Genomic DNA, 19,499 nt, shown 5'->3' on the forward strand with positions numbered 1-19,499 from the left:
TTTTGTTGCTGATAGAACCCACTGTTTCTTCGGTTATTACCCTGGTTGAACCCATAGTTGTTGTTGTTGTTCTGTGAATAGTTTCCAATGGCTTTGGCTTCATCCATTGGCAAATCATCCACATCAGCTTGGCATTCTGAAAAGTGATGGCTTCCCCCACATAACTCACACACAACTTGGGCTTGTTTAGCTTGCCTTGCAATTATCTTTGTCAATGCCTCAACCTGTGCTGTCAACTTGGTGATGGCATCGACCTCTAACACACCAGCTACCTTCTTTGATTGACTCCTCTCAGTTGGCCACTGTTGATTGTTTAGAGCCATCTCCTCCAATAGATCATAAGCCTCATTAGCACTCTTCCTTATAAAGGCTCCTCCAGCTGCAGCATCTATTAAAGTTCTTGTGTTTCCTACCAACCCATTGTAGAAGTTGTGGACCAGCATCCACTTCTCTATACCATGGTGAGGGCACTTTCTGATCAGATCTTTAAACCTCTCCCAAGCCTCAAGGAGAGATTCATTATCTTGTTGGCAGAAGTTATTAATTTCTCCTCTCAGCTTTGCAGACATGGCTGGAGGAAAGAACTTTGACAAGAATTTCGTTGCCAGATCATTCCAGGTGGCGATAGAGTTGGGTGGCAAGGAGTTTAGCCAACTCTTGGCTCGCTCTCTAAGAGAGAATGAGAACAGTCTCAGTCGAATAGCATCATCACTAACTCCATTAACTTTAAAGGTTTCACAAAGTTCCATGAAGTTAGAGAGATGCAGATTAGGATCTTCAGAAGGGAGGCCACCAAACTGGACTGAAGACTGCACCATCTGAAGTATGGCAGGTTTTATCTCAAAGTTATTTGCATCCACTGCCGGTGGCCTGATACACGACTGCACTCCCGTCAGAGTAGGGAGAATGTAATCTCTCAAGCTGCGGCCATTAGCTTGATCTTCTACTGCGCCACCATTGTTACCGTTATTGCCTCCATTGTTTGCAGCATTGGCAGCCATGATGTCTGAAGTTTCGGCGATTCTTTGAAACTCCCTCTTGCCTCTTATTCTTTCGGTTTCTCCTACAAGTTTTCTCGATTTCGGGATCAACTCGTAATATCACTGCTTGTCCTTGACGGCGCATACACTTATGATTCCTGAAATAGATCAAGAAAATATTGCAAGAAAAAGGTTAGAAAAATCAGCAAGAGAAAATATACCAAAGTAGAAGTTAGTATAATTTTGTGTAATATTAATCTTTAAACAATTCCCCGGCAACGGCGCCAAAAACTTGTTACGAAAATTCTGTTTATTACGCAAGTGTACGTATCAAGTAGTATCTCACGCAAGTGAGGTCGAACCACAGGGAATTGGATTAAGTACTACTAAACTATACTTATGATTCTATTTGGTAAAATAATAAGTTGCAATTTTAAAAGTAAATAACTCAGAAATTAAAGAGAAAATAAACGAAGATTAATCAAGATGAGAGATTAGGGAGGTGAATCCTGTTGATAAGTTACCTATGTTAATACCTAATTGCTATCCTAATCTCAATGTGAAAGACAGATTATAAATTAACCTAACTCTTTTCAGATCTTTTAGGTTCTAAATAATATGTTCCCTAATTAACTTCTTAATTAGATCAACATAAAATCAGCATTAAGCAATAATCTATTAGTCACTAAGGCTATGTAAATACTTTCGTTTTACATCAAAACCTAGACTATCCAAATTTCAGCATTCCCAATTCTCACTTTTCAGATTTTGAATTAGGATCATAGAACATGTAAAAGGTGATCAAGCTTGCACATGAAATTAAACACAAATAAAGATAGTATTCACACATAAGATGAAGGAATGGCAATTATTTATTAACTAGGCATAAACTTAAACAACAATCATCATCCTCCCTTATTGGGAAATTTAGTTCATAATAACTCTAAAAGCATCCATGATTAATTCAGAAATAAAAACAAACATAAAGATGAATAAAAAGGGTAAAAGAAAGAAACTAGAAGGTGGTATCGCTCCGGGTCTTCAAGATAGCTTCCTCTCCACTTGCCTCCACTATTAGGTCTATTTTTGCTTAGATCTGACCTTCAATGTCGTATTCCTTATATAGGGATGAGTGGTGAGCCTCCAATTGAGTGAAAAATCAAAATTAGGTCAAATCTGCGATTTCCGTACATAGTCGCGACTAGCATTTAAGCTGGTCGCGACTACAGGCAAAACTCGAAAAACCGAGTTTCTGCCAAACTCACGAAGTCGCGACCAGGGTCGCGACCAGGAAAAAGGGTCGCGACCTGGCTCTCTGGAGGTCGCGACTACTGACACTTCTGGAACCGAATTTTCCAATTTTTCCAAGTTTATCCCAGTTTTTCGCCATTTGACTGAATTCGAGCTTTAACACCCCGGGAACCTGAAATAATGAAAATCAAGCGTAAAACTGCTCCAAAAGACACCAATAGACGAGATAATGCTAACTTTAAAGACCCGAAATATAGGTTAATTATAACCTAACAGTCATAATCAATAGAAATAATTGAAGTCGAAGCCCTAGTTTTTATTAACTGTTAATTTCTTTATTAGTTTAATTACTTACTCTTCCACTGTTTTATTTTCTAGTTTTAATTTTTTTCGTAATTTTTATTCAACCAAATAGAAGAAAAAGTTTAATTTTAGCGTACTTAACTACAATCCTCGTGGGATCGACCTCACTCTTGGTGAGTTTACTACTTGTCACGATACGTGCACTTGCATGTGTAAAATATCACAACATCTAATCTGATGATATCCAGCCCACAAGTTGAGCTTGGAAAACACCGCTGCTGTAACCAACTCATCCAAAAGCTCATCAATTGTTGGAATAGGAAACCGGTCCTTGATTGTGATTCCATTTAGTGCTTTATAGTCGACACAAAAATGCCACGTCCCATCTTTTTTTTTTACCAGTAGCACCGGAGATGAATATGGGCTGGTACTTGATTGAATAATACCACACTCTCCCATCTCTTTGACCATTTGCTCAATAATGCCCTTCTGAAAATAGGGGCACCTGTAAAGGCGCACATTAATAGGTGCTGAACTCGGTTGTAAATGGATGCGCTGATCAACGTCTTTGTATGGGGGCAACCATCTTGAGGTAATGGAACCGACTGTGGCTCGCAACTATCCATGACAGTCATTAAACGAATCAAACGACGAACCTCACCCTCCCACAGCAGCGTCGCAAACTGACTATAAGATAACTGATGTGTGGAAATATCCTTAGAGGCTGCTCATTTGACTATACTCCCCTGCCAAGAGAACTCCATTGTCAATTCTTTCTATTCATGGATGCAAGGGCCCAAGGTCTACAACCACTGCATTCCAAGTATCACATCCAAACCTGAAATAGGAAGCATATACAAATCCACCACAAAATGATGACCCTGTAAAATTAATTCCACTTCTTTGCAAATTTTTGAACGTAGCAAAGAATGGCCATTGCCCATATATACCTTGAACCTTTTAGTTTCTTCCCAAGGTAATTGCAACTGAGCCGCAAGTGTTTCTTGAATAAAATTATTGTTGTTGCCCGTGTGAATCAAGACTTCCAATGATTCTGCACCATGTTTAGCAAAAATACGAAAAATTCGAGGATTAGAGGAATTTGACAAAGCATACAGGCTAACCTCGTCAAGTGGATTGCCATCTAATTCATTTGATTCCCCACCATTCGAAAATATTAATCCCTCCTCTTCTTCCTTCTTGCCACATAAAACCATAACTTAATTTTTGCATTTATGGCCAAAGCTATATTTCTCATCACAAGTAAAACAAAGGCCCTTATCTCTCCTTTCACGCAGTTCAGTAGGTGAGAGACGTTTAACAAGAAGAGAGTTACTTGTTTTAGTGCAATTAGAATTGGAGTTAATCGATGGAGAGCCAACACCAATAGCTGGAATTATAACTGGAGTTAATCGATGGAGAGCCAACACCAATAGCTGGAATTAGAACTGGAGTTAATCGATGGAGAGCCAACACCAATAGCTGCACTAGCCCCTTGAAGCATTGGCAACGAATTCTAAACTGATTTAGAACCCCAAGCAGCTCATTGATTTGATCCCCGAGAATGCAGGAGCATATCATCATTACGATCTTTGTACAGTTGTGCCTTAGCCATGGCATCTGCCAGATTGGAGGGAGTAGCAATCTAAAATTCCTTACGAATTTCTACCTTCAATCCCCACACAACAAAATGCAAGAACATCTGCTCTGGGACACCGGTAATTCGTGTCATTAATTCTTCAAAATCCCCTCGGGATTGAGAAACCCGCCCTGTTTGCATTAGTTTCGCAATACGATCTAGTGGATCATCATAAATGGAGGCTCTGAATCTCACTTGCAATGCTTGGATAAATGAATCCTAATCCATAAAACCACCACCCTTTTCTATCCATTAAAACCAAGTAGATGGAGCACCATCTAGGTGAAAAACCATGATAGATAATCGCATTGCAGGGTCGACTCGATGAAGATTAAAGAACTTAGGGATCTTATATATTCAATCATCAACCTCGGTTTCATCAAATCTAGGCACGTTAACCCGAAGAGTGTTGAGAAGGGAATTAACATCTCGGCAATCAAGCTCAACATCGGAACGTCGATTGGTTGCTCGGGTCGTGACTGGGGTTGCACTACTCTCACCACCTATGTCAGGTGAAAGAGGAGGTGATAATTGCGAGAGACGCTCATCGAGTAAGGCCTTGAGCTCCTCCATATATATGTGATGCAACTCGCTGTTCCATTTTGAGATTGAAATCCCTGGTCATGTTCTAAAACAATTGTGCAATCTCCTCGTTTTTCATATTGCAAGGAAGAAGAAGAAGGCAATGAAAGCACCAGTGTTAGATTGGGTCCTCTTCGAGACATGACAAATCTCCTTCAGCAATCTCTTGCAATTTCATTCAGCATAAAAAAAAGTTTCACAAAAATGACAATTCACCTTTTATAGGTACTAAGAAAAGATTGAGAAATAACAATAATTAATTAACTAAAACTCTCTTTAATTCTCTAGTGTCATTATGTAATCCTTCAGCCAGCATGGCCTAGTGTGCTTCCTTGTATTCTTTGCTCTGCTTCCTAATTTTGTCTTGCTGGTTTTATCTTTGCTGCTGTTGGTGTCTTTTTCAATTGCTTGTGGTGATGGGTTATTTTCTTTTTCCCAACTGCTCACTCTCTCATGAATGGTCTTAGAGTGCAAGTTAATTGGGCTTGTCAAATGGGCCCTAGTAACATCACATGTTATTGAATAGGAAGATGAGAGATCATGAGAGAAGGATTTTGCTGAATTTGAGATGTATGTAATCTCTTTATGTGGCTTGTGGATGTTGTTGGTTGTAATAGTGTTGGTTGATTAATGAAAGTTTTTTCTTGTTGATCAAAAGAAAAAAAATCATATTTGCTCACTTTTCCAAGATATAAAAAATCCATCAAAATAAAAATTCTCCAAATATATAAGTAATGAAAATGTTTTTATTTATTTTTTTCTGAAAGCGCGCGCGGGGATGAAAATATAAGTTAACCTTTAGCTAAATCACTTGAATGAAATATTAATGTCGGTCACTACGGGTAGATGAGGTTGCAGCTGTGCTTAAGAAGTCTAATTTATTTGCCCCATAGCCACTTCACGTAGCTTTTTTCTAATGCTTTAAATGCTTTAGAAGACAAACACAACATGTGTGATAGTAATGTGTTCCCTCTTATTTCTTGCTTATATATGTATGCCACCCATAATCCCCTCCCATTATATTAATTATAGATCGGATGATTATGTAGATCACATTCCATATATTCCTAATAGCATAATAACTCATAACAATGAGCACCCAATATTCGAATAAACAGAACGGTCTTCTTATATCGGTACTCATAACCCGGATCTTGGTTTTGTTTTTATAGACAATAAATATGCTTCCAATCTAATAAAGGAGTGAGTCACTGATCAATTTTGTAATAACCATAGTTCTATGACTACGTTTTAGCAACATTTATTTTTATATATATGTCCCTAGTTTCATCTACTTTTTAAATTATCTAATTGTTGTCTACCAATTTGTCTAGTTTGTAAAATTTAATGTGAATTTGACTCTTTTAGTCAGTTTATGAGTTAATGATCTGAACTGACTCTTCCAACGGACGAAAACCCCAATTTTCTTTTTTGGTTGTTTCTTGTGTCCTCTAAATTTTCAGGAAGAAAATTAAAAACTTGAAGAAGGAAGCTTGTGTAATTCATGTAATTAAGAACCTTATTCTTTTAATTCTTAGCTGATTTTAACTCTAGTGAAAATGGTTATAATGTTATTAATCTTTACTTTTTGTTCTTACTACCTATCTAGTAATCACTTCAGTAGCAAAACTACTTCCAAATTTGATGCAGATAGTTTTGAATTAGATGCTTGTTACAATAATTTGATCCGTACATAAGTTGAACTTTTGTACCAAATTAGACTTATTCCAGCCTAATTAATTCCTTCAATCAAGGAATTATTTCATCTAAGTTAGACAAGCTTCCCTTTTTCTCTTTTTCATTTTTTTTTTCTTTTGTTGACTTAAAGTAAACAGTACATGGGGAACACAAAACCAAAATTAAGCAATAAGAAGACAAAATCCCTTTATACTGATCGAGAAAATTCAAATACAGAACCAATTTTCCTGTTTTTTTTAAAAGGTTTATATATATTTATATAATTAAGAACAATTACTTAAAAAGTTAAAACAACACACAAATACCAAATATACATATTATTACAAAAGCATACACCACATTACCATACAACAGATTCAAAAATTTCCACATTACACCCAGCTAAGGCCATTAATAAATTATAAGCTTATGGGTTTTTGTGATAATAGACCATAATAAACAATTCAGTACTTCTTTGTGGCAAAGCGATTACACAAAGCCAAAGCGTTACTAGTGAGTTGAGCCACATTAACAATTTGTGCCCTGACAGAGCTCTTAATCTTACCGTTCATAGATTTACCAGCAAAGCCATCGATACAAGTGTTGTCATCGGTCAAGGAAGCACTGACCCAAGTCTGGACATTGCTCATGTGCCACATGAAATCCTGACCTTTGTACTTGCCCATATTCTTCAACTCCTTAAAAGACTCACCCAATCGGTCCACACTCTCACCCATTTCATCAATACAGTCAGCAATGGCCTTGTACTCTTTTGTCTTAAGCCCCTTGAACTTACCCAATTTTAGAACAAACCCTTTGGCTAACTTGGCGTTGCTTAGGCTGACGTTCAAAGCGGTTAGCGCCAATTGGTGTGGGCTGTTTTGGATGTTGGAGGAATAGGTAGAGAGGGTTCTGATGCAGAGCCTCGGATATGTGGTCGAACTACAAGACCATTTTACAAAATTTGGGGTGGTGGTCGTTGCTGGGGTTTTGTAACCTGTGGCTGTGACTGCACCGCAGATAAGAAAAGCTAGGAAAAGAAGCAAGGAGTTAATAAGCTTAGCCATTTTTGTTTTGGATACAAACAGAGGAGAAATGAGAGTGGTTGTTTTTTAGTTATGAGAGAAGAGAAAGGGTGTGAATTTATAGGCCAAATCGAACTGAGAGATTGGATTAAATTAATTGGAAGGAAGGTGATATGTGTGTGAATGTGAACCGTGTGTGACATGTCACATCGTGTTTTGATTAAAGGCTTTTTTTTTTGCTGAGATCTTTGCTAAATTTCATGGAATGGAGCTTTGCCACTGCTAGGCACGTGACAATGTCTCTTCAAGAATAATTAAAGTCTTCTTTTAAAATAAATTAAAATTATTTGAACGCTGTGTTACCGACGTACACGGAGTCGGGTCAGTTTTAGAACTTTTAGCTAATAATTTAATTAAGCAATTGGATAAGCAGGAAACATATGGAGGGGAAAAAAGAAAGTAGGATATATTGTTTTTTAAAGAGGCTGTGAATTTTTAACTCTATTGGAATTTGGGTGACTTTCCATTATGTATATAGTTAGTGTTATTGTACATTTTCGTACGCATGCATTTGTTCATATAATTAATTAATTTGCTGATAATTAATGTTTTTTATTGTGAAATCGTTGTTGAAAATTAAATCTGAACTGCCCAACTTATTCAATTTGGTATTATTGGAATGGGACCCAGGGCCGGCCCAAGCATTTTGGGGGCCTTGTGCGAAATTTTAAAATTAGGTGCTTTAGAAAAAAAAAAAAAAACCATGTACATTAAAACTATAATTTTGTTAGTAGTTTTTTTTTTTTTAAAAAAAAATTGCTTCATAAATTTTCAATTTTTTTTTTTTTTTATGTATGTATAAATAATAAGAAAAAAAAAGAAAAAAAATAGGCCTTTTTTAAAAAGAATAAAATAAAAAATTAGGCCTTAAAAAAATGAGGGCCTTGTGCAATGGCCCAAGCTGCCCAATGCTTGGGCCGGCCCTGATGGGACCCATATATATATAGGTACAATGAAGGAAAATGAGTATTGGGCTGACCATGTTATTACAATGTGTTCTAACACGACACACAGTATAAATATATGATTTATACTATCAAAATTTTATTTATTTGAAAAATATATAAGGTGGATTATTAGAAATTGTGTGGTGAGCATGGTTCTACTCATGATAATGTTATTGATTATAATTGAGATTTTTTAAATTATGTTCAACAATATGTGAAAAAGCAAGGGTAGATTAAAGCTTTAGTATGAGGTACTTTTACCAAAAGAGATGTGATAAGTAAAAAATAAAGGAATGGGTGGCAATAATAGAGGCGCCACAACTTAAAATGGACCAAATCTAGTATAAAGAAAAGTGTGCACTTATCTTTTTTTTCTTTATGGTAATCAAAAAAAGAAGTTTGTTAGTTTTGGTAATTTGTTATACATTTTCTTTTGTTTATGGGTAGAGTTAATCTTATAGAGTGCGTAAGGATTACCAATTTTGGTCTGGCAACCATGTGAAGTGATGAGGAGATTAGACTATACTTGTTAATTAATATAGCCCAAGCTATATAGAGAAATTGTTAGTGGGAAAACAAGGTTGACAAAGCTAACTGTAACAGCAACGTCTAAATTAATAAAAAAAAATAATAATAAACGGAAAGGAAAAAAGATCTATATATCTATATATATAATCATCACCTCTTACTTCATCAAATTAGTAGGGACGAACAAAAGTAATATGGAATGGAATCAAAGTAATTAAACCGCCAAAAAAGTATCCAAATTGTTTTGTATATATTTCAGTCAATTCCCAAATTCCAAAATTAATAAGTTTTATAAATTGAAGCATTTGATCAGTTCTCTTAATTAAATTGTGTTCCTTGTTTGTTCTCGGTGTTCGGTTGTTTCAAATTAAACTAGTTATTAATTACATATGGTCCTTGGATCTGAAAAAATAAATATATATCTTGTCTTGTGGAGAAAAAAATGAAAATGTGTTACCAAAAAGATCTTATTAATTAGCTGTTTGTGTGTTTGGACCCCCACCAATTATATATGTGTGTCATGTGGATGTGGCTCATATGGTTTACACCTACAATATTTTAACTTTGTAGGCCAATCTCATTTAAAATACTCAACTACTACTAACAGTACTGTACTTCTGTGTAGAGACATAGATAATATTATTGCACATGCATTTTATGAAAATGGCACTAAGTAATTAAGTCCCATCTAATTGTGGAAATTACCTGTAGTATGGATTTTTATTAAATGTTTAGATAAATATGGATAAATTTTAATTTTAGGTAAATTATGGTATTTTTCTATTTTAAATTATTATGTGGGTTTTCTTTTCCATATTTTTAACTTTTTTTTTATATTTTCCAGAAAATCATTTTCTCTCTTACCTCTTTGTCTTCTCCACCACCATTGTTTCTCTTCACCTCTCTGTCTTCTCTTCACCATTGTTCCATCTTCACCATTGTTTTCTCTCTTACCTCTTTGTCTTCTCCTCCACCATTTCTCTTCACCATTGTTCCATCTTACCTGAAGAGGAGGCATCGATTTACGCCGTCGAAGCGAAAAGAGGAGCCTATAAAACATCGTGAGGTCCCGTCGTCCCTCTACGTCCTCTGACCCCTTTTCTTCGGACAGCCACCTCTGCCCTCTCCTCTGGTTAGTTTTCTTGCTTCTACTTTTCATGGAACTGTTCAACTATTAGTTAATGCTCTGCAAGTGTTTGATAAAATGTTTTAAAAGACCCAAGAAAAATAATATGCTTCTGCATTGAATATCCCTTCTTCTCTACTCAAAGTTGACCCAAGCCATCGCTTTCATGTCTTTGCATTTAAATTGCATTTTGTACCTAACATTTCATAACCATGATAAATTTAAAGCTTCTCTGAGTTTAACTTTCAATATAGGTGTACAGGATTTAGTTTATAGCTTGTAGAGCACACTTATCAATCATTTAATCGCGAAAACATTTTTATTATGTAACCTTCCCTTTGTTGGGTAACCAACATGTAAGGTTGTGATTTTCCAAGTCATGCAATTAGCATTTGATTATACCTTTTAATCTGAATGTTTCTATTTCAGGGTTGGGTAACACTACAATTGACCCGAGATCCCACCTTTGCAAGAGGATTCTTGTCTGCTAGATCCGTCACTGGGTTTCTTTCAGATGTTTATTCTGTAGCTGCTGATGAAGTTGGGAAAATTTTTGTTATTGCTGATGAAAGGGTATGTATCTATCTACAATATGGTGTGCTTATCTATTCTTTGAGCTCCTATACACATGATAAATTTGTGTAGCATTTTTGGTAACCTGAAGTTGAATTACTCACTGCGAAGTATTTTTGGAGCAGGCAGATCTTAGCAAACCAGAGACAATTCCTGTAACGTTGGTTGGCATTCACACTGTTATTGATTGTGCCACAGGGCGCCCAGAAGAGCCTATAAAGACGGTAGGATATAACTAATAATTTTCTCTACAGTAGTTTCATATTGATTGGTTTTTGCATTCTTTTTATGCTATATTTCTTTTTTCCTAAAAACAAGTAGAGGAATTCATGTGTCATTCAGCAAGCTCAGTATATATCTTTATGGTAAAGGTGCAAATATTGATTCCAGACCTTTGCTAAGCAATCATTTTTCCCTTAAACTAAGCTCTTTATTGTGTCTTCTTTATTTTTCAGGTCATTAATCATATTTAGAGAATGTCTTCATCTGATTTTGAATCTCCGAAGAAAACATCTAAAAATACGCAATCCCCTTCTTCTACTCGTGGTGTGAAAAGAAAGTGCATTGGTGAAACATCTAAATGGAACAAGGTTTTTTCTAATTATTCTCTTAAAGTACCAGGCTACTTATTTTCCATGCTCTTTTATTTAATATCAGTTTATTCATGATTTATTTTCAATGATCTTTTATATTGAAATTTAATATTAGTTCATCTTAGACTAGACTAATTTGAAACTTTTATTTATTTAGATTTAAATTTACCTAATCTTTTTTTCCCTATTATTGTAGCTTACTTTTAATAATTTACCAGGTTACTTTTAATAATTTATCAGGTTACTTTTATTAATTTATGCAGGTTCCTCAATATATGATATCCCAAACAAAGCGATTTGGAACAAAAGTACAACCTTTCAATGATCTCTCAGTAATTTCTGACTTGAACACTACTTTCACTAATAAACAGAAGGAGCTGTTTAAAGCAACACCTTTTGGACATTTTTTAAAATTTCTAAAGGATCTTAAATTTCAAGCTCAGTTAGTACATCACATCATGTTGAGAGAGGTCTATTCGATGTCTGAAGATGTTGAGTTTTGGTTTAAGATAAATGGGACTATGGTAAGGTTCTCGATAGAGGAATTTTCCTTGATTACTGTGTTGAAATGTCATGGTAACGATGATGAAACTATCTTTGTTGAGAAGGATGAGAGTTTGAAGAAAGTACTTTTTAAGGAAAGTAAGGGTTTGATAACAAAAAAAGAAGTTAGGAATGCTTTCATTCGGAAGAGAGCAAAAGGGGATGTGAATATGGTCAAACTTGGTTTGGTCTATTTTCTTGCTAATTTTTTGTTTGGTATTGTTCCCGAAACCAAAGTGAGCAATTTCTTTTGGAATATTGTTGATTCAGATGATGCCACTTTTCAACAATTCCCATATGGTAAACTTTTATGGGAAAAATCTCGTCATTCAATGAGATTAAGTCTCATGAAAAAAGAAGAGATTTTTGAGAAGATGTTTGATGGGGAAACAGGAAAAGTTCAACTATATTCCTACAAGCTATTTGGTTTTCCATATGCATTTTTGATATGGATATTTGAGACTATTCCTGCTCTTTCTCCAACTTTTTGTGAGAAGGTTTGTGATGATGCTCAAAGGATTTTATGCTGGAAATGTACACGCAAACCGAGTTATTCCGCATTAAATAAGAAAATTTTTACCCGAAAAAAGGTAAATTTATTGGTTTATTTATTGTAGATTTAATTGTGGTTATTGAAATGTAGCTTAACTTTTGTTAGAATTGGTTTTATAAATTTATAATACTCATGTTAATAAATATTTCTGGTTTAAAGTAACAAGATTACTTATTATTTTTGTCAAAAGTAACCAGGTTACTTTATCATGTTTGTTAAGTAACCAAGTTACTTTAGAGCATGCTAATTATTTTTATTATTTTTTTGTGTAGCTGGAAGTAGTTCAGTTGCTACCTAAAGAATCTGAGAAGAAAAGTGAAACATTAAAGGAGTTTTCATTCCAACCCAAGTTTATGTTTAGAGAAGCCCCACAAACAGATGTTCAACCATTGACGGAGATTCCAATTTTAAGGCCTAGTACTTCAGTACCTAAAGCAAAAGAAAAATCACCTGTAAGTATTGATTTTTTTTTTCTTTTTCTTATGTTTTATTTTCACTTCATTTTGTTTTATTAACGTGTTTCACTTTGTTTTAGGTTATGGAAACCAAAAATTACAATGCCGAGTTCAAAAAACTTGATAAACGGATGAAAGATATCTTATCAAACCAAAAAAATATTCATGGCGAACTTGTGATATTCAACCAAAATTTTAAAGATTTTTGTAAGATTCTAAGTGAATACACAAGGAGTACTCCATCCGGTACATCTAATGTTGATAAGTGTGTTCTTGAAAATGATGTTCCTCTTACTAAGGTAACCGGTTTCTTTTCATTCTACAACTAATGAATTTAAATTGCTAACTTGTTTGTTTATTTTAATTTCAGAAGGACAAAATTGAACATTCTTTATCTGGCCATGAAGTTGTACCTGGTAATGTTCATGCGGATGATGGATATGTTGACCCTCAAAATGAGGTACAAGAATAAATATTTATCCTATTTATTTCTAAGTATCAGGTTACTTTTTGTAGATACTTATTATCATATTTTCGTTATTATTCTTGGCAGGAACTCGAAGGCAAAAAATTGATGGGTGCTTTAGTTATAGAGGATCATGATTGTACTGATGAGGTTGTTGATGCGGCTTATTCTGGTTTCAGTGCAGCAATGAAATTTATTCAAAAATCCAAAGGAGAAGGAGCTCAAGTATGTTTTAATAATTTATAATTATTTCATACTCTTTTATTTAAAATTTTTGTTGTCTTATGTTTTCGTGTTATTTCCAGATTACTAAAAATGAAGAACCACATACACCTTTTGTTGTTGTTTCCCCTGATTTGAAGAGCACAACTGAAAAGGCCAAATTGTCTACTGAGAATATGGTTGATTTAGAGAAAAGGGAGCCCAAACCTTCTGCGATCTTTCAATCCCCTTTTGTTACTGATTTTGGTTCATCAGAACCTGTACCAGTAGGGAAAAGGAAGAATTTAGAGATTGTGAAGGGAATCATTCCCTTTCGTAAGGAGATTGGGAAGAATGCTACTACTGAAGAAACACAAGCATACAACGACTGGTATTTTGAGGGTTATAAACCTAACACTAAGTCAGTATTCTCTTTCTTCTTTTATTTGTTTTTTTTTTTAAATTTTCACTACATAATTTTATGAATTATTCTCATTTCTATAATTAATGCATTTTTATTTTTTCATTGTAGAAATAAGTTCGTGGCTGACACTAATGACATTGATTTTGATTTTGGGATCATGCACATCAAAAAAAAATATTGGTTTTACCAACTTCAAACTTGTGGTCAATTTTTGTCTGATTCTGTAAGTATATTGTTTTATTAGTTCAAGACCAAGTTACATTATTATTTATTTTATAGTTTGATTGAAAGTAACCTGTTACTTTTCATTTCTTTAATTTATGCCTTTCATTTTTCAATTTGTTATAAATTAAGTGGCTAATTGATTATCCTCTCTTTTTTATTGCAGCATATCGATGTTATTATGTATTATCTTAGGAAAAAGATCATGCACAGTGGTACTATCAACTTATTGGTTACGACTACTGATTCAATTTTCTATAAAGTTGTTAGAACTACTTATGAGAGTTACTTAGCCAACGGCAGCAATGTGATCAACCAGGAAAGCATTATTGCAAAATACATGTCTGGACAATCATTATCATGTAGTGTTCCATGGTATTACCTTGATCATGTTGCGATTCCAGCTCATGTTACAGATGAAGTGCATTATATTCTTGCACATTTCAATATTAGAGAGAGGTGCTTGGTGGTGTATAATTCTATGACTCCGAGACGGAATAAGAAACCTGTTGAGAAAACTGTTACGGCATTCTCTGTGTTGATTCCTTTGTTTATGGAGTGTATTGGCTTCTATAATACGAGGGCAGACATAGACTTCAATCAAGGTCCATATGCAGTTGCAAGGTCTCATCCTTTGGCTGTAAAGTTTGCAAAATGTGTTCCTCAACAAGAAGATTGGTAAGTAACATTTTAATTTCTATGTGGTAGTTTTTTATTAACTTTAAATGTTATTTTTTTTTTAAAGTATTTTCACACTTATTTGCAGTGACTGTGGTGCATTTGTGATTGCTTTTGCTGATCACATAATTCATGACACCATAAATGGCATATCTCCTAAACTCAACATTGCCAATTATCGTGATGACCTTGCTGTTTGTCTTTACCATCATGCTAAAAAGAAGCAAGAGGATGGGTACAAGACTGATGTAGAGGAACCTGAAAAGCCTGAGAAAACGAAGAAGAAGACTGATGTAGAGGAACCTGAAAAGCCCGAGAAGGAAAAGAAGAAGAATGATGCAGAGGCACCTGAAAAGACTGAGAAGAAGAAAAAGAAGGATGTTGAAGAGGCACCTAGAAAACTTGAGAAGAAGAAAAGGAAGGTTGTTCAAGAGGCACCTGAAAAACCCGAGAAGAAAAAGATGTAGTAGTTTTATATTTTTTGTGTGAACATAAATTGAGTTCTTATTCTTAATGTCTCAGGCAGGCTCTTTGAGATTTCATACTTTGTTTCAAACACACCTGGTTACTTTCTTATATTGTTAGGTTACTTTGTAAAGCATGACAAACACACCTGGTTATTTTTTTTCCTAATCTTTTTCAATGAATAGGTGTCTTCTAATTCTTGTTTCAGTAATAAAAATTGGATTTAGTAATGATGAGCTGTATTATGTACCAGGTTACTTTATAAATCATAATAGACATACTAAGTTACTTTTTTTTTATTAAATCAAGACATCAAATTTTATAAGTAAAAAAATTAAAATTATACTTGAAACAAAAACAAATATGTATAAATTGAAATTTTAATGGTACCAGGTTAATTAATTTTCTTAATTGAATTTCAAAATACTGATATTAGGTTACTTTCTTATGTAGTTAGGTTACTTTGTAAAGCATGACAAACACACTAGGTTACTTTTTTCTTCTTCATTTTTTTTATTATTTTGTTTTAAAAAAAAAAGTATTCAAAGTTTGATCAATATTCATTTAAGCAAAAGAACTAATGTTTTCCCAAGGTAAAGAATGTAACAAATCATTACAACCTTATGTAGTATGGTGTCCATAGTAACTTGTTCCTTTTTTATGAATGAATATAACGAGCAACATCCTTAAGTAAAAGTAAATGAATCATTCTCTTGGCTTGTGTGGCTTCTCCATAGGTGGGTTTCTGCACGTTTTTCTATTATGACCTGATTTGCCACATCGTCCACACTTCATAACCACTCTTGGCTCTCCCCGTGCTCTTATCCTTCTCCTCCTTGGTCTACCGGGAGGAATTTTTCCTTTTGGAGGTAGGACAAGTATGTCCAATTCTTCTGGTAGACTCCATTCATCCTCATGTGGCAAAGGATAAACTGTTTCTGCATAAGTTGCTTTCATTGTTTCAGTTTTGTAGTAAGCAGAACAAAACTCATAGCAATTTAGCCTTTTTTGCAATGACGGAAGTGCATGTGAACATGGTACTTCATCTTCTTGAAACCTTCTACATGTGCATGTTTTCTCTTGAATATTGACTATATAAGTTCCTCTTTCTTCAATCACTTCTGAAAAAATAGTGTTGCATTGTCTCACCTGTCAAACATATGTAAAATAACAATAAAAAAAAGGTATTACAAATAATGTCACCTGGTACAAATTTGTTCAGTATATTAATATATCATGTTACTTTATTTTAGTTTTAAAATATAGTATTAATCAATTAAAAGCAAACAACATACCTCAAATTTAGTAGATTTTAGATAGTTCTCTCTCAATACAAATGCCAAACTTTCCGATGATATCGCTGTAAAGGTTCCATTCGCCTCATTTCCATTAGTCCAAACCCATTTTTGTACAACGCTTCTTATGCATTCCAACATTAAGGTTATTGGCAAATTCCTTGCCGCTTTATTTGCTGCATTAATAGACTCCGCTATATTTGATGTCATCATGGTATATCTCCTTTTTGGTGAGTGAGATCTCGCCCATGTATGGTAACCTACTTTTTCTAAGTAAGGCCTTATACGGGCATCTATTTTGTCAAGAGCAGCCATATAGTACTCAAACCCAACCAATGTATATGCTTTTGCTGCTTTAACAAAGTTTATAGTCAAATCATCTCCATGGATATGAAGATTGGCCTTAATGTTGTTAAGTAGATGAAAAATGCATGCTCCATGGAAGACATTAGGGTATACTGTTTGAACAGCATTTTCGATGCTTTGATGTCTATCAGATATGATTACTAGATCTGCAAAAATAATTTTAGTGTTAGGATTTTACTGTTGGTAACATGGACAAAATAATAATTTTATTCTGAAAGTAAAAGTAACCTGGTACAAAAAAAAATTAAATAGGTGACATTTTACAAGAATTAGAAACAAAAATAAGATAAATACAACAGATTACCTTTACGTTCTCCATATGTTTCTTTGAGCTTTGTGAAGAAATATTCCCAAGCTTCATCATTCTCTGAATCGCCAACACCAAATGCTAATGGAAAAATATTGTTACTTGCATCCATTGTAGATGCTGTGAACAATGTGCCTCGATATGAAGATTTCATGAAGGTTCCATCAACGACAATAATTGGTCTACAATGTTGCCATCCTTTGATGGAATGTGCATATGCTAGATACAAGTATTTGAATCGATCTTTGTCATCTGTGGTCAAGCTAGTAATGGTTCCAGGATTTGCTACTTTTAACATATGAAGATACATTGGTAACTGTTGGTATGATTCATCTGTCTTTCCTCTTACCAATTCTATAGCTTTTTCTCTTGATCTCCAAGCTTTTGAGTAACTCATAGATACTCCATAATCATCAAGCATATCTTTCATGATATCATTTGGTGTGTGCACTCTCTTGATTGTCGTAAATTTTGTCTTGATGAGCTCTCCAATGACATTGCAATTTGCTTGTCTATGATCCTCCATGATGACTTCCAATGAGCATGTGTGCTCTTTCACATACTTCCTAACTTTGAAATAATCAGTATGTTTGAATGTAGAAGCTCTAACATACCATTTACAGTTCTCATCCACACAAGTGACAACATACTCTCTTGGTTCTGATCTCTTTGTTCTAAATTGAAAGTTGTTGATCATGGCATAGTAGCAAAGTCCAGATTTGAACATTTTTTTATCTTTGAAAAGTTGTCCTTCTACTAATGTTTGCAACTTGTGAGTTTCAATGATTGTCTTATCTTCTTCCCTTTTTCTTTTGTTTCTTGTAGTTTCTTCAATGATGAAGTCAGCAACTTCATTAGTATAATCAGCAAGTCTTCTGGAATTATGGTTACTTGAGGTACCATCTTCAAATATCTCACTTTCAATTATTGTTCTTGCTTGTAGTACCAAGGAACCAATCCCCATGTTGTGTATTGCAGCTTGATTTTTTTCTGAATGTTGGTAATGTGTTTGGATCAATTCATGATTAGTAACCTGTCACAAAAACTAAAGTTATTCTTTTAATTAACATATAACATTATTTCAAAATCATATATGTTTAATTGTTACCGTATTTTGGAATGAAGTATAATAACATTCTTCTATGCACAATGGTAACTCAAGTATAGAATTGCAACTCTTCTTCAAGTCTATGTAAAAAAGCACCAACATCTTTATTGGGTGGCTCACTTTTAGCTACTTGGTATGAGATCTCAACATTCTCCCAATTAGTGTTTATTTTATTTTTGATCAAATTTCCAAGATCAAATAATGAACAATTTTCTGGAATATGTACACCAGCCACTTTGTAATTTTTTACTTTCATTCCATTCTCCTCCATAATGAATTAATGCTTTAATAAAATTCATTCTCCAAGAAAATTACAAGTACCAGGTCACTTCCTCAAGCAAAAAGAAAAAATAAAAATCATTTATACAGATTTGTGGTATAAGAAACACAATCATATTCAAATTGTACCCACAACACAACGAACACAACCATATTCAAATTTAAAGTTCCAGTTACATTCGTAGGCAATAAAAAACCCTAAGATTGAACTAGCAGTGACTTTTTTCAAGGCATGGTATTTTTTGCTATAAATTGCAGCTACACCACAACAAATACAACCATATTCAAATTTAAAGTTCCGGGTTACATTCGGAGGCAATAAAAAACCTTAAGATTGAACTAGCGAGGTGACTTTTTTTTTTCAAGGCATGGTATTTTTTTGCTATAAATTGCAGCCACACCACAACAAACACAACCATATTCAAATGTAAAGTACCAGGTTACATTCGTAGGCAATAAAAAATCCTAAGATTGAACTAGCGGTGACTTTTTTCAAGGCATGGTATTTTTTGTTATAAATTGCACCCACAACACAACAAACACAACTATATTCAAATTTAAAGTTCCGGGTTACATTCGTAGGCTATAAAAAACCCTAAGATTGAACTAGCGGTGACTTTTTTCAAGGCATGGTATTTTTCTCGCTATTAATTGCAGCCACAACACAACAAACACAACCATATTCAAATTTAAAGTTTCAGGTTACATTCAGAGGCAATAAAAAACCCTAAGATTGAACTAGCAGGTGACTTTTTTCAAGGCATGGTATTTTTTTGCTATAAATTGCAGCCACACCACAACAAATACAACCATATTCAAATTTAAAGTTCCAGGTTACATTCGAGAGGCTATA

At 34.3% G+C, this 19,499-nt stretch overlaps 4 protein-coding genes and 1 non-coding gene across 8 annotated transcripts; 3 read left to right on the plus strand and 2 right to left on the minus strand.

Moving 5' to 3' along the window:
* Positions 1 to 453: 453 nt before the first annotated feature.
* On the plus strand, positions 454 to 560 carry LOC115721561 (small nucleolar RNA R71). The gene has a single exon (XR_004012576.2). It is a non-coding gene; the product is annotated as a small nucleolar RNA R71 (small nucleolar RNA).
* A 4,938-nt stretch (positions 561 to 5,498) lies between these two features.
* On the minus strand, positions 5,499 to 7,647 carry LOC115705624 (21 kDa protein). Its single transcript, XM_030633018.2, has one exon. The coding sequence runs from the start codon at positions 7,497 to 7,499 to the stop codon at positions 6,897 to 6,899; it is 603 nt and encodes a 200-aa protein (XP_030488878.2). The 5' UTR covers positions 7,500 to 7,647; the 3' UTR covers positions 5,499 to 6,896.
* Positions 7,648 to 9,686: 2,039 nt separating this feature from the next.
* On the plus strand, positions 9,687 to 15,368 carry LOC115718658 (DEAD-box ATP-dependent RNA helicase 3, chloroplastic-like). 3 transcript variants are annotated; one of them, XM_061102708.1, is made up of 6 exons: positions 9,687 to 9,754; positions 9,837 to 10,124; positions 10,548 to 10,691; positions 10,817 to 10,915; positions 11,147 to 11,281; positions 11,548 to 12,575. In XM_061102708.1, exons 5-6 carry the CDS (start codon positions 11,168 to 11,170, stop codon positions 12,442 to 12,444), a joined length of 1,011 nt encoding a protein of 336 aa, XP_060958691.1. In that variant the 5' UTR covers positions 9,687 to 9,754; positions 9,837 to 10,124; positions 10,548 to 10,691; positions 10,817 to 10,915; positions 11,147 to 11,167; the 3' UTR covers positions 12,445 to 12,575. The 3 variants fall into 3 exon arrangements, with proteins under 3 accessions (XP_060958691.1, XP_060958698.1, XP_060958704.1); XM_061102715.1 differs by lacking the exons at positions 9,687 to 9,754; positions 9,837 to 10,124 and having other exon boundaries at positions 10,140 to 10,691; XM_061102721.1 differs by lacking the exons at positions 9,687 to 9,754; positions 9,837 to 10,124; positions 11,548 to 12,575 and adding an exon at positions 14,915 to 15,368 and having other exon boundaries at positions 10,169 to 10,691.
* Positions 12,649 to 14,826, plus strand: LOC115718892 (uncharacterized). 2 transcript variants are annotated; one of them, XM_061102725.1, is made up of 4 exons: positions 12,649 to 12,832; positions 12,916 to 13,295; positions 13,389 to 13,526; positions 13,607 to 14,826. In XM_061102725.1, exons 3-4 carry the CDS (start codon positions 13,410 to 13,412, stop codon positions 13,985 to 13,987), a joined length of 498 nt encoding a protein of 165 aa, XP_060958708.1. In that variant the 5' UTR covers positions 12,649 to 12,832; positions 12,916 to 13,295; positions 13,389 to 13,409; the 3' UTR covers positions 13,988 to 14,826. The 2 variants fall into 2 exon arrangements, with proteins under 2 accessions (XP_060958708.1, XP_060958711.1); XM_061102728.1 differs by having other exon boundaries at positions 12,916 to 13,134; positions 13,206 to 13,953.
* A 628-nt stretch (positions 15,369 to 15,996) lies between the features above and the next one.
* LOC133036275 (uncharacterized) lies at positions 15,997 to 18,605 on the minus strand. The gene is made up of 4 exons (XM_061112990.1): positions 18,368 to 18,605; positions 17,257 to 18,292; positions 16,587 to 17,098; positions 15,997 to 16,440 (listed from the first exon to the last, which is right to left on the minus strand). Exons 1-4 carry the CDS (start codon positions 18,467 to 18,469, stop codon positions 15,997 to 15,999), a joined length of 2,094 nt encoding a protein of 697 aa, XP_060968973.1. The 5' UTR covers positions 18,470 to 18,605.
* Positions 18,606 to 19,499: the final 894 nt, after the last annotated feature.

Source organism: Cannabis sativa, chromosome 1 (genome assembly GCF_029168945.1).
Source record: "Cannabis sativa cultivar Pink pepper isolate KNU-18-1 chromosome 1, ASM2916894v1, whole genome shotgun sequence".
Taxonomy (NCBI): domain Eukaryota; kingdom Viridiplantae; phylum Streptophyta; class Magnoliopsida; order Rosales; family Cannabaceae; genus Cannabis; species Cannabis sativa.